The sequence below is a fragment of the Mercenaria mercenaria genome, chromosome 18 (genome assembly GCF_021730395.1).
Source record: "Mercenaria mercenaria strain notata chromosome 18, MADL_Memer_1, whole genome shotgun sequence".
Taxonomy (NCBI): domain Eukaryota; kingdom Metazoa; phylum Mollusca; class Bivalvia; order Venerida; family Veneridae; genus Mercenaria; species Mercenaria mercenaria.
The window spans coordinates 36,578,806-36,592,697 of NC_069378.1; the positions used below are offsets into that span (position 1 = coordinate 36,578,806).

General features: G+C 35.1%; 1 protein-coding gene across 2 annotated transcripts in view; it reads left to right on the forward strand.

The window, feature by feature from the left end:
- Positions 1-13,669, forward strand: part of LOC123539317 (uncharacterized) — a 69,285-nt gene extending 55,616 nt beyond the window's left edge. Inside the window, exons 3-5 of one of the 2 annotated variants that reach the window (XR_008368390.1) lie at positions 1,163-1,370; positions 6,515-11,013; positions 11,170-13,669. Coding sequence is in view for 1 of the 2 variants with exons in the window: in XM_045323880.2 (XP_045179815.1) it covers positions 1,163-1,370; positions 6,515-6,654 (348 nt within the window). In the remaining variant the exon portion in view is untranslated. Of the gene's footprint in view, positions 1-1,162; positions 1,371-6,514 lie in introns of both variants that reach the window. The other variant, XM_045323880.2, reaches the window with a different exon arrangement.
- The last annotated feature ends 223 nt before the right edge of the window (positions 13,670-13,892 follow it).

Genomic DNA, 13,892 nt, shown 5'->3' on the forward strand with positions numbered 1-13,892 from the left:
TCACTACTATATAAGTGTCCCCCCCCAAAATCCAATATACAACTCCCATCTTATCTGCTGCTTATCAGCGATTATGTAATAGCAACTGATTAGAGGGCAATTAGCACAGCAGGGACCCCAACTAGACCATGAAGATGTGTGCAGTGGAGTTGAAAGAAATTAGTTTTTCTTCAGTAAATGTGGAATGATAATAATAATAATTATTATTTTAATATTATGTAGATGATAATAACTATTATTTTAATGTTATTATGATAATGATAATAATAATAATAGAAATAATCATAATCATAATTATTATTATTTTATTATAATTATTATTATTATATTACCATTATTATTATTATATCATAATTATTAATATTATTATTATATTACATATAGGATGATAATAGATACAGTAATAATGAAAATAATGATAATAAAACACAAGTATAGTAAAACTTCCTGAGTTCTTTGTGCTGAAAAACAATATTTCTTATTTGGAAATTGATTTTCATGTATTCATGTAATCAACATTATCTGAATATAGAATTATTGTGTTCCATCTATACTCAATTTTCATTTTCAGTATGCCGCCAAAAGGGACATTTTTCATGATTTTCTTTGTAACTTTGAAATGCACATTCTGTTTTTAATTTAGACAAATGTTATTTACAGTATTCTGCAAGCTTTAGATGAGTGAAAGTCACATTTTTCAGAAATATCACAATTCTCCAGACAGGATTTGAAAAAATAAAAACTTGCATGTTTCTTTAAGTAAGTTTCTCATTATTTCAATATTGAGAAAATAAGTTTCTGATTTCTTATTAGTGTGTTTGATCAAGAAATATTTTTCTTTACATAGAAATGCCAAAGGAAAAACTAGTATAACTTTAAAAGTTATCAATTATTCTTTAATTCAAAATAAATTACATTGTTTCCCCTTCTCACTAATAGATACACTTGTAAGGTAGGCTGACTCTCCAATAAACAATTACCCTTGTTTATTGGAGCCATACTGTGATGGTCATTAACCCCCAACTGTGTTGGTGAAGACAAAAATCCCTTGGCCCACTGCCAAAATCTAGGCCTTTAAGTCCTGTTTAGCATTCCATAAGAAGGCCTACTTAAATTTGTTAATTTTTTCAATACAGAAAATAAGTATGTATTTCAATTTTAGGGTGATGAGCCAAGGAAGGAAACAAAGTTCGAAAAATTTGCCAAAAGTTGGCAGAAACATGCACTAAAAGTAATATTTCTGTTTTCATTCGTCTGCATGCTTTGCTGTTGTTGCCTGGCTATATGCAAGAAATTCTGCAGTAAGGTTTGTGAGACAGTCTGCTGGCATCTGAGAGATTATAGGGAAATGTGCTTGAACAGGGATCCATGTAAGTGAACTAGAGACAGTACACATTTACTGAATGGCTTACCCCGATCAATAGTTAAAACTAACTTGGCAGAGGTCCAAAAGCTAATGATTTTGAATACTGACTGGCAAGCCATTCATTAAGTGTTTAAATCAAATGACATACATAAATTTGAAACATTTGTTCATACTTTAAAAAGAGAAAATGTTCTCAACTGTAAAACTGGTCAATAACACAAGCTATTGACCGGCGATTTCTTTAAAAAGATATCACACTTATGGTCTAAGAAGTTGACTTAATGTCAGTTCCAAAGCAAGAATGTCGGTAAAACATTTAGTTTCCGATTAATAGTTAAAGAATGTTGGAGCATGAAGCTGTCATACTTCATACAATAAATGTGATCAGTTCATGACTCTTCTAACGGTTGAGTTAGGTTTAAAAGGCAAAAAATAACTTATGAGACGTCTAAGCATTCCTAAGTCAATTCACCAGATGTGTTACTTTCCATATCATGTGTTTAACACTGTTAAAACACAGCAACATATTGACCTCACATTAGAGTAACTGCCTGCCGTTACGTACCCTGTAACTGGTTATTTCTGTGGGTAGGTAATTTCTGCGATATTTTGCGGGTCTCTTCCAGCCACAAAAAATAAATTTGCAAATATTTTGTAGTTTCGTATATCAGATTGCCCTGTTTGTCACCTCTTTTTTACCTGTGTACTTTAAATTTCTTAATCAATACACGTATCCTGTTAGTAGTGTGTCTTCTTGGGGATGAACTGGACAATGAAGTACAAACCTAGGTTGAAATGCTTCGTCGACCAGGATCAGTCATAAACACTAGTATTTGTATTGGTATTGCTGAAGGAATTGTTATGGCAAATGCTAAATCTTTGTTGGAAAAGAATGGAGGACATATCACCTTAAAAAAGAGTTGGGCTCAGTCGTTAATGGGTCGTCTCAACCTGGTGGTGAAATACATTTGTATTCAAAATGAAGATCTTAAATGTGTTTTAGGGTATTGTGCAGTAACTGTTGAACTGAGTGCATGTACATTATCGTAATACATGTAATACATGGTATTTTAACATGTGTGTTTTTAGCCCACCATCATCAGATGGTGGGCTATTTAAATCACTGCGTCCATGGTCCGTCGTCCTTCCGTCCGGTAACAATTTCTCGTTATCGCATCTCAGAAACTACCAGGGGGATTTTGACCAAACTTTGTCAGAATGATGCATTGGTACCCTAGTTGTGTCCCCCTGAAAATCAGACAGGTTCAACAATTTTTTAGTGAGTTATGGCCCTTTGTTTATTTCTATAATTTACATAGATTTATATAGGGAAAAATTTTGAAAATCTTCTTGTCCAAAACCACAGAGCCTAGGGCTTTGATATTTGGTATGAAGCATCATCTAGTGGTCCTCTACCAAGATGATTCAAATTATTTCCCTGGGGTCAAATATGGCCCCGCCCCCGGGGTCATATGGTTTATATAGACTTATATAGGGAAAAACTTTGAAAAACCTCTTGTTCAAAACCACAGGGCCTAGGGCTTTGATATTTTGTATGTGACATCATCTAGTGGTCTTCTACTAAGATTGTTCAAATTATCCACCTAGGGTAAAGTATGGCCCGCCCCGGGGGTCACATGGTTTACATAGACATATAGGGAAAAACTTTGAAAATCTTCTTGTCCAAACCACAAAGCCTAGGGCTTTGGCATTTGTAATGTAGCATCATCTAGTGGTTCTCTACCAAGTTTGTTTAAACTGTCCCCCTAGGGTCAAATATGGCCCTGCCCTGGGGGTCACATGGTTCATATAGACTTATATAGGGAAAAGCTTTTAAAATCTTCTTGTCAATAACCTATAACATTCAAATTTGGACCACATGTATGGTTTTGAGTGGCAAGATGAACCTTGACATGAGTTGACCTTGATTTTGACCTAGTGACCTACTTTCACATTTCTGTAGCTACAGCCTTCAAATTTGGACCACATGCATAGTTTTGTGCACTGAAAAAAACTTTGACCTTGACATTGACCTAGTGACCTTCTTTCACATTTTTGAAGGTACAGGCTTCAAATTTGGACCACATGCATAGTTTCAAGTTCCGAAATGAAATTTGACCTTGATTTTGACCTAGTGACCTACTTTCACATTTCTGAAGCTACAGCCTTCAAATTTGGACCACATGCATAGTTTTGTATACCGAAACAAACTTTGACCTTTACATTGACCTAGTGACCTACTTTCACATTTTTGAAGGTACAGGCTTCAAATTTGGACAACATGCATAGTTCTGTGTTCTGAAATAAAATTTGACCTTGATTTTGACCTAGTAACCTACTTTCACATTTCTGAAGCTACAGCCTTCAAATTTGGACCACTTGCATAGTTTTGTGTACCGAAATGAACTTTGACCTTAAGATTGACCTAGTGACCTACTTTCACATTTCGGTAGCTACAGGCTTCAAATTTAAACCACATGCATAGGATTGTGTACCGAAACAAACTTTGACCTTGATATTGACCTAGTGACCTACTTTCACATTTTTGAAGGTACAGGCTTTAAATTTGGACAACATGCATAGATTTGTGTTCTGAAGTGGAATTTGACCTTGATTTTGACCTAGTGATCTACTTTCACATTTCTCAAGCTACAGCCTTCAAATTTGGACCACTTGCATAGTTTTATGTACCGAAATAAACTTTGACCTTAAGATTGACCTAGTGACCTACTTTCAAATTTCTCATACTTCAGCCTTCAAACTTGATGCACATGCATAGTTTTGTGTACAAAGAACTTTGTCCTTGAAATTGATCTAGTGACCTACTTTCACATCTTTCAAATTTGGACAACATGCACAGTGCTGTGTATGGAAATGAAATTTGACCTTGAGCTAGTCAGTAAGTCTTGAAATTTGGAACACTCAAAAATGGCACATTGGTGGGCGCCAAGATCACTCTGTGATCTCTTGTTAACTCTATTTTATGCATGAATAAATCTTAAACCTTGTAACTTGTATTCACTATACAGAGCCATGTCCCAAACATTAAAGCAACTCTCCATGGATAAACGCAGAAATTAAATTAACCTCTCTACAGAAATCCGCAGAAATTAAAATCGCGGAAATTAGTATACCCGTTTTCATGCCCAAAATGCAAATATTTGCACCCCCAGAAATAACCAGTTATACGGTAACTGAAATACTGTTGAAAAACGATATGAAACCAAAAACAAAATTCAAGACACTTAGTATATTGATACAGGACCACGATAAAATTATGTACATCCTTTTATTTTGTTGTTACAAACCCCGATGGTTTAAAGTGCCCCCATTAAACAAAAGTGGGAATGGACCTTATAATGATACCAAAGACCAGGTAGTTTGATGAAGATCCTTCTGGCGGTTCATGAGAAGAGTCTTTTAATGAATACTATTTCTTATTTTGGCTCTAGCAGCCCCTAAAAGGGGCCAAGTACCCCAATTTAAACAAAAATGGGAGAGGACCTTATAATAATATTATTATAAGGTCCTCTATATATGCTACAGAAAAAGTTTGATGAAGATCCTTCGAGCACTTCATGAGAAGAACTCATTTAAAAGTATTTCTAATTTTGGCTCAAGCGGCCCCTCAAAGGGGCAAAGTGCCCCCCCATTGGAACAAATTTGGGAGAGGACTTTATAAAAATCAATAGGTATTTTTATTTTATCCAATTTAGTATGCCTTTTTATCTGTCAGTCTGTCTGGCCATCAGTAAAAAGCATGGAACCTGTAATGACTAGACAACACTACACAATGTTTTATGAGCCTGATGTATACATTGAAGGCAATATTAATATACCCATTTGTTCGCCTCAGTCACAAGCATACCCTCCAAAGTACAAGAGATTCGATAACGAAACCTGCATGGCTTATAGACAACAGACAAATTGGCTAGTATGCAGGTTTTTGTACCCCCCTACAACAAAGTTGTAAGGGGGGGTATACTGGTTTCAGGTTGTCTGTCTGTCTGTCTGTCCGTCTGTCTGTCCGTAGACGCAATCTTGTGCGCACCATCTCTCCTTATCCCCTTGACAGAATTTAATGAAACTTCACACAAGTGATCAGTACCAACAGTAGTTGTGCATGGGGCATGTTAGGTTCTTTTAGAAAAAGAATTTGCAGAGTTATGGGACTTTGTTTTTTTGTTACTATACTATATACATAGACACAATCTTGTGCGCACCATCTCTCCTCATTCCCTGGACACAATTTAATGAAACTTCACACAAGTGATCAGTACCAACAGTAGTTGTGCATGGGGCATGTTAGGTTCTTTTAGAAAAAAAATTTGCAGAGTTATGGAACTTTGTTTTTTTGTTACTATAATATATACATAGACACAATCTTGTGCGCACCATCTCTCCTCATCCCCTTGACACAATTCAATGAAACTTCACACAAGTGATCAGTAACAACAGTAGTTGTGCATGGGGCATGTTAGGTTCTTTCAGAAAAAAAAATTCCAGAGTTATGGGACTTTGTTTTTTTGTTACTATACTATAGACATAGACACAATCTTGTGCACACCATCTCTCCTCATCCCCTTGACACAATTTAATGAAACTTCACACAACTGATCAGTAACAACAGTAGTTGTGCATGGGGCATGTTAGGTTCTTTCAGCGACAAAAATTGCAGAGTTATGGGACTTTATTTCTTGTTAACATACTATGTACATACAGTCTTCATATGCAATCTTGTGCGTGCCTAATCTACCAAACCCTTGCACACAATTTAATGAAACTTCACACAAGTGATCAGTACCAACCCTAGTTGTGCATGGGGCATGTTACATTCTTTTAGATAAATATTCTGCATAGTTATGGGACTTTGTTTTTTGTTACTATACTGTATACATACAGTCTATATACATACAGTCCACATAATTATGCAGTCAAATTGCAATGTACTGTGTCAGTGCATGCGGGGGGTACATTCATCACCTTTAGTGATAGCTCTAGTTTTACTTGGTAAAGTTTTTAATATATTGCTATACCATGTAATCTAAATTCTTGAATAAAAATTAAGTTGTCAAAATTTAATGTCCTGAATGACGTTCTCCACTTCTGACTCATCCAAACTCATGAACTCTGTTTTGATATTTCCAGCCTATCGTAAGGCCCGCAAGTTTGCTGACGACTATGGGATAGAGCTTGACTATGACATGTACACTAAAATAAAGAAAAATTATGAGGAGGGTTTTCAGCGTGGAGGTCATGACGAGTACAGAGACCTGTCTGGGAGATAAAACAATAATAACATGTATTGGAGTTTTCTTGATGGAGGAACTTTGGCATTCAACAACGATAACTGCTTTGTCAAAACAAAAATACAGAGAAAAAGTGACAATACCCTGTATAGCAGAAATCCAGTTTTGGTCTGGTTGTATGCAATTAAAACCGGTGTTTACAAATATTTCTGTGATAATTTATACCATTAAAACTTTTGTCAGTAATAATTTCAAATGTATGTCTAAAAGTATGAAGGCCAGCTGTAACTTAAATTACCGGTAGTAGTTCTATGTCCCATGATAACTTATGTTTACAAACATGACTATAAAATATATATATTAAAATGGAACATTATAAGGGAATTCAACATTTTTCTAACATGTTAAAATCTAAATATTTCTAGTTTTAGTCCCAATTAAGAATAAGCTCAGAGGTAAAGCATAACTGTCCATGTTAGACAGATCTTTTGCTATGTGGGTTCGAAACTCAGAATGAAAGTTATATTTTTATTTCATTTTTGCATAAAAATTTTAGATTTCTTCATGTGCTCTGTGACAACACAACAGAGAAATATCTAAAGCCGATCGATATGGCAGATGAGAAAGGTTTAGCATCATATCAAAGATGATATTAATTAAATGCATATGCACTTAAGGATGTACGAGCGTTTTTTCAGGATATCCGCCATTTTGAAAAATGTTTCTTCGAATTTTGCTTTTCTAACAAAAGTTTTGCCAAAAAATAATGATGTATAATTAAAATATGGCTAATAATGTACCATTTAACCAAACAGATTCTACTTTTTGCGAAAACAAATTTTTCGACCTTATTTTTGGCTGGCATTTGCCTAAAATTGACGTAAAATTTACAATGGGGTAGGGGTAGGTGATTTCAAATATCAACTAAAGTAGATCAGTTTTGGTTTTGATATTTTCCTGAATGATACATATAATAATAAGCTACAATTGAGATAAAAGTTTTAAAGATAGCACTTTATAGTATCTAGAAAATATAAATTAGAACCAAAAATATCAAAATTCACCAGTTTTTAACAGTTTTTTCTTAATAAATCTCTTAGATGCATGGTGACCCCAACTTTTTTTCTTTCCAATATGAAGCAATTTTGTGTGTCATTAAAGCTGCAAAACATTTTGAAAATCTTAGTAATAGCGTCAGAATTTTTTTTGTAGATACAAATACTTTTTCTTCCATTGAAAATAAAGTGGGTGGGGTAATTATGTCAACATGTAAAAATGAAAGAGATTTATTAGTGACATTAATTTTATGCTTACATAATACTGACATCACCTTGTTTTCATATTAACCTGTAAGACCCGAAATCCCTATAATATTAAGTGAGATATTATATGTTTTATAAAGTACCACCATTTTTTCAGTTTTACAAAATTTCAGAAATGCTTAAACAGTAGGTGAAGGAAATGCCCTATAAAATTAAAACGAGTTTGGTGACCTATGTTTTTTCTTCTCTTGTTTGTCTTGGAAACTAAAGTTCTTTAAGCTCACAGTGTATGAAACAATTCTTAACGTTAGAAAAAATTCTCTCCTACATCCTTAAAGGGAATTCCTATAGTTTTTTATGTGCATCTTTCTGCGCAGCCGATACTTTCTATGGAAAAAGTGAAGTGAACTTAACATTTGTTGAAACATGTGATAGACAATCTTAAATATGAGGAATCTTGTATAAATAAGTTTTATCAGTAATCAAATGTTGATACTGTTTTATGCTGTATTGACATGTATCATGCCTGACATATCATGCATCTTGCCATTAAATGATTAATATTTTGTGGCTGTGTTTTGACAAAGCATTTTAGTACAAAGACAGTATTGTTCATATAATGTTAGACAATCAACTTTGTATTGATAATTTAAGACAATATCTCCTTTCAAATCATTTAGTATTCAATTATAGAAAGGATTAAGAAGTTTTTTAACTTCTATAGCAGATATAATCAATTTGGTTGAAATAATGAAATTCAGGCCATTTTTTCGTCTCAACACTCACCGGGTGTTGTATTCAAGCGGTCTTAACATACAATTTAGCCTAATGACACATACCTTTTTGGCCATTTTTATGTTCACAATACAATTATCTATATATACAAAAGGAAAACAGAAAAAATAAAACATTTTTTTTTCAAAATTTAAAAAAATATTCTTTACTATATTTTTCATTGAAAAAAGTTCACAAAAGTGAAGATGAAACAGTTTTTTTTTATCCCCCGACGAAAGTCGGAGGGATATAGTTTTGGCGTTGTCCGTCCGTCCGTCTTTCCGTCCGTCCATCCGTCCTTCCATCCGTCCGTCCGGAGCCATATCTAGGAAATGGTTGGGAATATTTATTTAAAACTTCATATACGTGTTCACCACTATGAGTTCTTGTGGCCCGTCAAGTTTCAGTCAGATTGCCCAAGTAACACCAGAGTTATGGCCCTTAGAAGTTTCTAGTGTTAACTATATAGGGTACTATAAATATGGCAATTTCTGCATCATAACTTTTGATATATTTGACCTTGAACTATGAAACTTTAACAGAATTTAGAGCACTATAATGTGGTTGTGCACACACAATTTCGTATGGATTTCTTTTGTAACTGCAGCGTTATTGCCCTTTAATTGTCTAAAAATCCACATATTTGTACATAACAAACTTGCCATTTGGCAGAATTACATTAAATTTCTTTCATTCTTTTCTGTGAACATTTATTATAAACATGTGAAGTTGCGCACCCACACCTGGTCGCCCACTTGTCTTGGTCACCGAGGTGATCCCGGGGTCAAAATTGAACCCGCCCCAGGGGTCACTTGATTTTACATAGGAAAATCTTATAAAATCTTCTGTTCAAAAACCAGAAGCCCTAGAGCTTAGATATTTGACTTGTAGCATTGCCTAGTGGACCTCTACTAAAGTTGTTCAAATCATGACCCCGGGGTCAAAATTGACCCCGCCCCATGGGTCACTTGATTTTACATAGGAAAATCTTCAAAAAATGTCTAAAAATAAACCAAAATAAACCAGAAGGCCTAGAGCTTAGATATTTCACATGTAGCATTGCCTAGTAGACCTCTACAAAATTTGTTCAAATCATGACCCCCAGGGTCAAAATGACCCCGCCCCATGGGGTTACTTCATTGTACATAGAAAAATCTTCAAAATTTTCTAAAAATAAACCAGAAGGCCTAGAGCTTAGATATTTCACATGTAGCATTGCCTAGTGGACCTCTACAAAATTTATTCAAATCATGACCCCTGGGGTCAAAGTTGACCCCACTCCAGGGGTCACTTGATTTTACTTAGGAAAATCATTTAAAATTTTTTTAAAATAAACCAGAAGGCCTAGAGCTTAGATATTTCACATGTAGCATTGCCTAGTGGACCTCTACAAAATTTGTTCAAATCATGACCCCTGGGGTCAAAATTGACCCCACTCCAGGGGTCACTTAATTTTACTTAGGAAAATCATTAAAAATTTTCTTAAAATAAACCAGAAGGCCTAGAGCTTAGATATTTCACATGTAGCATTGCCTAGTGGACCTCTACAAAATTTGTTCAAATCATGACCCCTGGGGTCAAAATTGACCCCACTCCAGGGGTCACTTGATTTTACTTAGGAAAATCATTAAAAATTTTCTTAAAATAAACCAGAAGGCCTAGAGCTTAGATATTTCACATGTAGCATTGCCTAGTGGACCTCTACAAAATTTGTTCAAATCATGACCCCTGGGTCAAAATTGACCCCGCTCCAGGGGTCACTTGATTTTACATAGGAAAATCTTCAAAAAATCTCTAAAAATAAACTAGAAGGCCTAGATCTTAGATATTTGACATGTAGCATTGCCTAGTAGACTTCTACAAAATTTGTTCAAATCATGACCCCCGGGGTCAAATTGACCCCGCCCCATGGGGTTACTTGATTGTACATAGAAAAATCTTCAAAATTTTCTAAAAATAAACCAGAAGGCCTAGAGCTTAGATATTTGACTTGTAGCATTGCCTAGTGGACCTCTACAAAACTGGTTCAAATCTTGACCCAGCCCCAGGGGTTACTTGATTGTACATAGGGAAATCTTTATAAATTTGCTAAAAATAAAGCAGAAGGCCTAGATCTTAGATATTTGATATGTAACATTCCCTAGTAGACTTCTACAAACTTTGTTCAAATCATGACCCCCAGGGTAAAATTGGCCCCGCCCCAGGGGTTACTTGATTGTACATAGAAAAATCTTCAAAATTTTCTAAAAATAAACCAGAAGGCCTAGAGCTTAGATATTTGACATGTAGCATTGCCTAGTGGACCTCTACAAAATTGGTTCAAATCTTGACCCCCCAGGGTCAAATTGACCCAGCCCCAGGGGTTACTTGATTGTACATAGGGAAATCTTCATAAATTTGCTAAAAATAAACCAGAAGGCCTATTTCTTAGATATTTGATATGTAACATTTCCTAGTAGACTTCTACAAACTTTGTTCAAATCATGAACCCTGGGGTAAAATTGGCCCCGCCCCAGAGGTTACTTGATTGTACATCGGAAAATCTTCAAAATTTTCTAAAAATAACCCAGAAGGCCTAGAGCTTAGATATTTGACATGTAGCATTGCCTAGTGGACCTCTACAAAATTGGTTCAAATCTTGACCCCCCAGGGTCAAATTGACCCAGCCCCAGGGGTTACTTGATTGTACATAGGAAAATCTTCATAAATTTGCGAAAAATAAACCAGAAGGCCTAGATCTTAGATATTTGATATGTAACATTTCCTAGTAATCTTCTACAAACTTTGTTCAGATCATGACCCCCGGGGTAAAATTGGCCCCGCCCCAGGGGTTACTTGATTGTACATCGGAAAATCTTCCAAAAAATTTCTAAAAATCATCAGTTTGACATTAGAAACATGTAGCTTATATTACTCTGGTGAGCGATCCAGGGTCATCATGACCCTCTTGTTTTTCATTTTTAATTTTCCATCAATATTTATAATCAACATGTGAAATTTTGTTTCCTCTCCCGTTCCCCGTTCCCCCGCACCCCCACACCCTTAAAAAATAAATATATATACATATATATATATTTCCATTCCTTTTTATGCCCCCGAAGGGAGGCATATAGTTTTTGAACCGTCTGTCCGTCTGTCAGTCTGTCGGTCTGTCAGTCTGTCCGCAATTTTCGTGTCCGGTCCATATCTTTGTCATCAATGGATGGATTTTCAAATAACTTGGCATGAATGTGTACCACAGTAAGACAATGTGTCGCACGCAAGACCCAGGTCCGTAGCTCAAAGGTCAAGGTCACACTGACTTTAAAGGTCATTTTTCATATAGTGCATTCCTGTCCGGTCCATATCTTTGTCATCGATGGATGGATTTTCAAATAACTTGGCATGAATGTGTACCACAGTAAGACGACATGTCGCACGCAAGACCCAGTTTCGTAGCTCAAAGATCAAGGTCACACTTAGACGTTAAAGGTCATATTTCATGATAGTGCATTGATGGGCGTGTCCGGTCCATATCTTTGTCATTCATGCATGGATTTTAAAATCATTGGGCATGAATGTGTACCACAGTAAGACAACGTGTCGCGCGCAAGACCCAGGTCCGTAGCTCAAAGGTCCTAAACTCTAACATCGGCCATAACTATTCATTCAAAGTGCCATCGGGGGCATGTGTCATCCTATGGAGACAGCTCTTGTTTTTTTTTTTTTTTTAATGTTCAAACCTTCAACATGTTAAGTTGTGACTGCACAAGCCTTGCCCTCAGTCATGTTCAAGATATCTTACCAGTGTTCTCATAAGGACATCTGTTTTTTTAAGTTCAAATGTACATGTTAAACAACAACACCTGTTGCCAAACCACTCAAAGACAATATTCCGTTCCAATTAAACTTCAAGCTCATATTTCAATTAACTGCATTCAATTTTAAAAGCTAAGCTTGTTACAGTAAGCATATCCCATTCAAAATAAATTCTTTAGTCAGGATCAAAGTATCATACATTTATTATGTACTCTTTAATTAAACATTTGTTTTCTGTTAAATTGATTTTGACTAATGAAATTATTTGCTTCTTGTTAACATCCTTAACTTTTTGCCGGATATATTTTTTTGCCATTCCTCACCACAAACCCTTTCGGCGGGGGATACCAATTCATCGAATTTGCTTGTTTCATTTGTATCTATCATTGTATTGATATTGTATTTAAGAAATAATAAATCTGTTCCTATATTTTATCAGTTAATAAAATATGGGCAGGAGTTTGGATGCGTAATAATTAAATCACGAGTGCATAGCCAGGTGATTTAATTATTCGCATTCAAACGACTGCCCATGTTTTATTAATTGATAAAATTATTGGAACATATTTATTATTTCGATTCTAACAACGCAAATAATTCGCATTTTACAGTACTATATTTTCAGCGTAATACGTCATTCGGGTCATATGCTGTTACAATTTACCCCCTATGGTTAGAAAGAGTTGCATAGCCAATGGAACGTATAGATATTTGTTTTTTTGTATCAGAATTTTGAGAAGTATTTATGATTTAGTAATCTAACAGCTCGCAAACTAATTATGAAGAGAATCATCAAATTAGGCGAGTTGACCCTGTGTTACAAGTTACGAGCTTAACTTTATATGACGTCACATCATTATGACGTCATACTTTATGTCATACATTTATGACGTCACCGCTGAATCTTTATTAAGCTAATTGAATTCGCTTGTAGAGATCGAAACGTGTTTTACTGTCCTACACATAAGTCAGTATGACATTTTATCATATTTATGTTTTTGAGATGCTGTTTTCAACCGTTTGGCCCTGAAATAATTTGTATGTAATGGAACTGAAGTAGAATATCTTATGCCACAATCATAGGGGGTGAAATGTAACAGCCAACCATATTTTATCGTAGATTCATGTTTTGCTATATGTTTATATACCAATTGCTGCAGATCGTGTTAGAATACATAATATTATATGACTATGATATGAAATAAATATATAAACCTTAATTATTGTGTTGTCTTGTTCCATGTTTTCGTTGGTACCAGTATTTATATAAAAAAAAGCAGAAAATTATGAAAATGTTGAAAAATCGCTAGCAGTTTCAGCAACAGAGTGGCACCTTTGAACAATAATGGTATTATGAACAGTGACAGCAAAGTTAAAGCTGAAGTACTTAACAATCAGTTTACATCAGTTTTTACGTCGGAAGATACAAACAACATTCCAAGC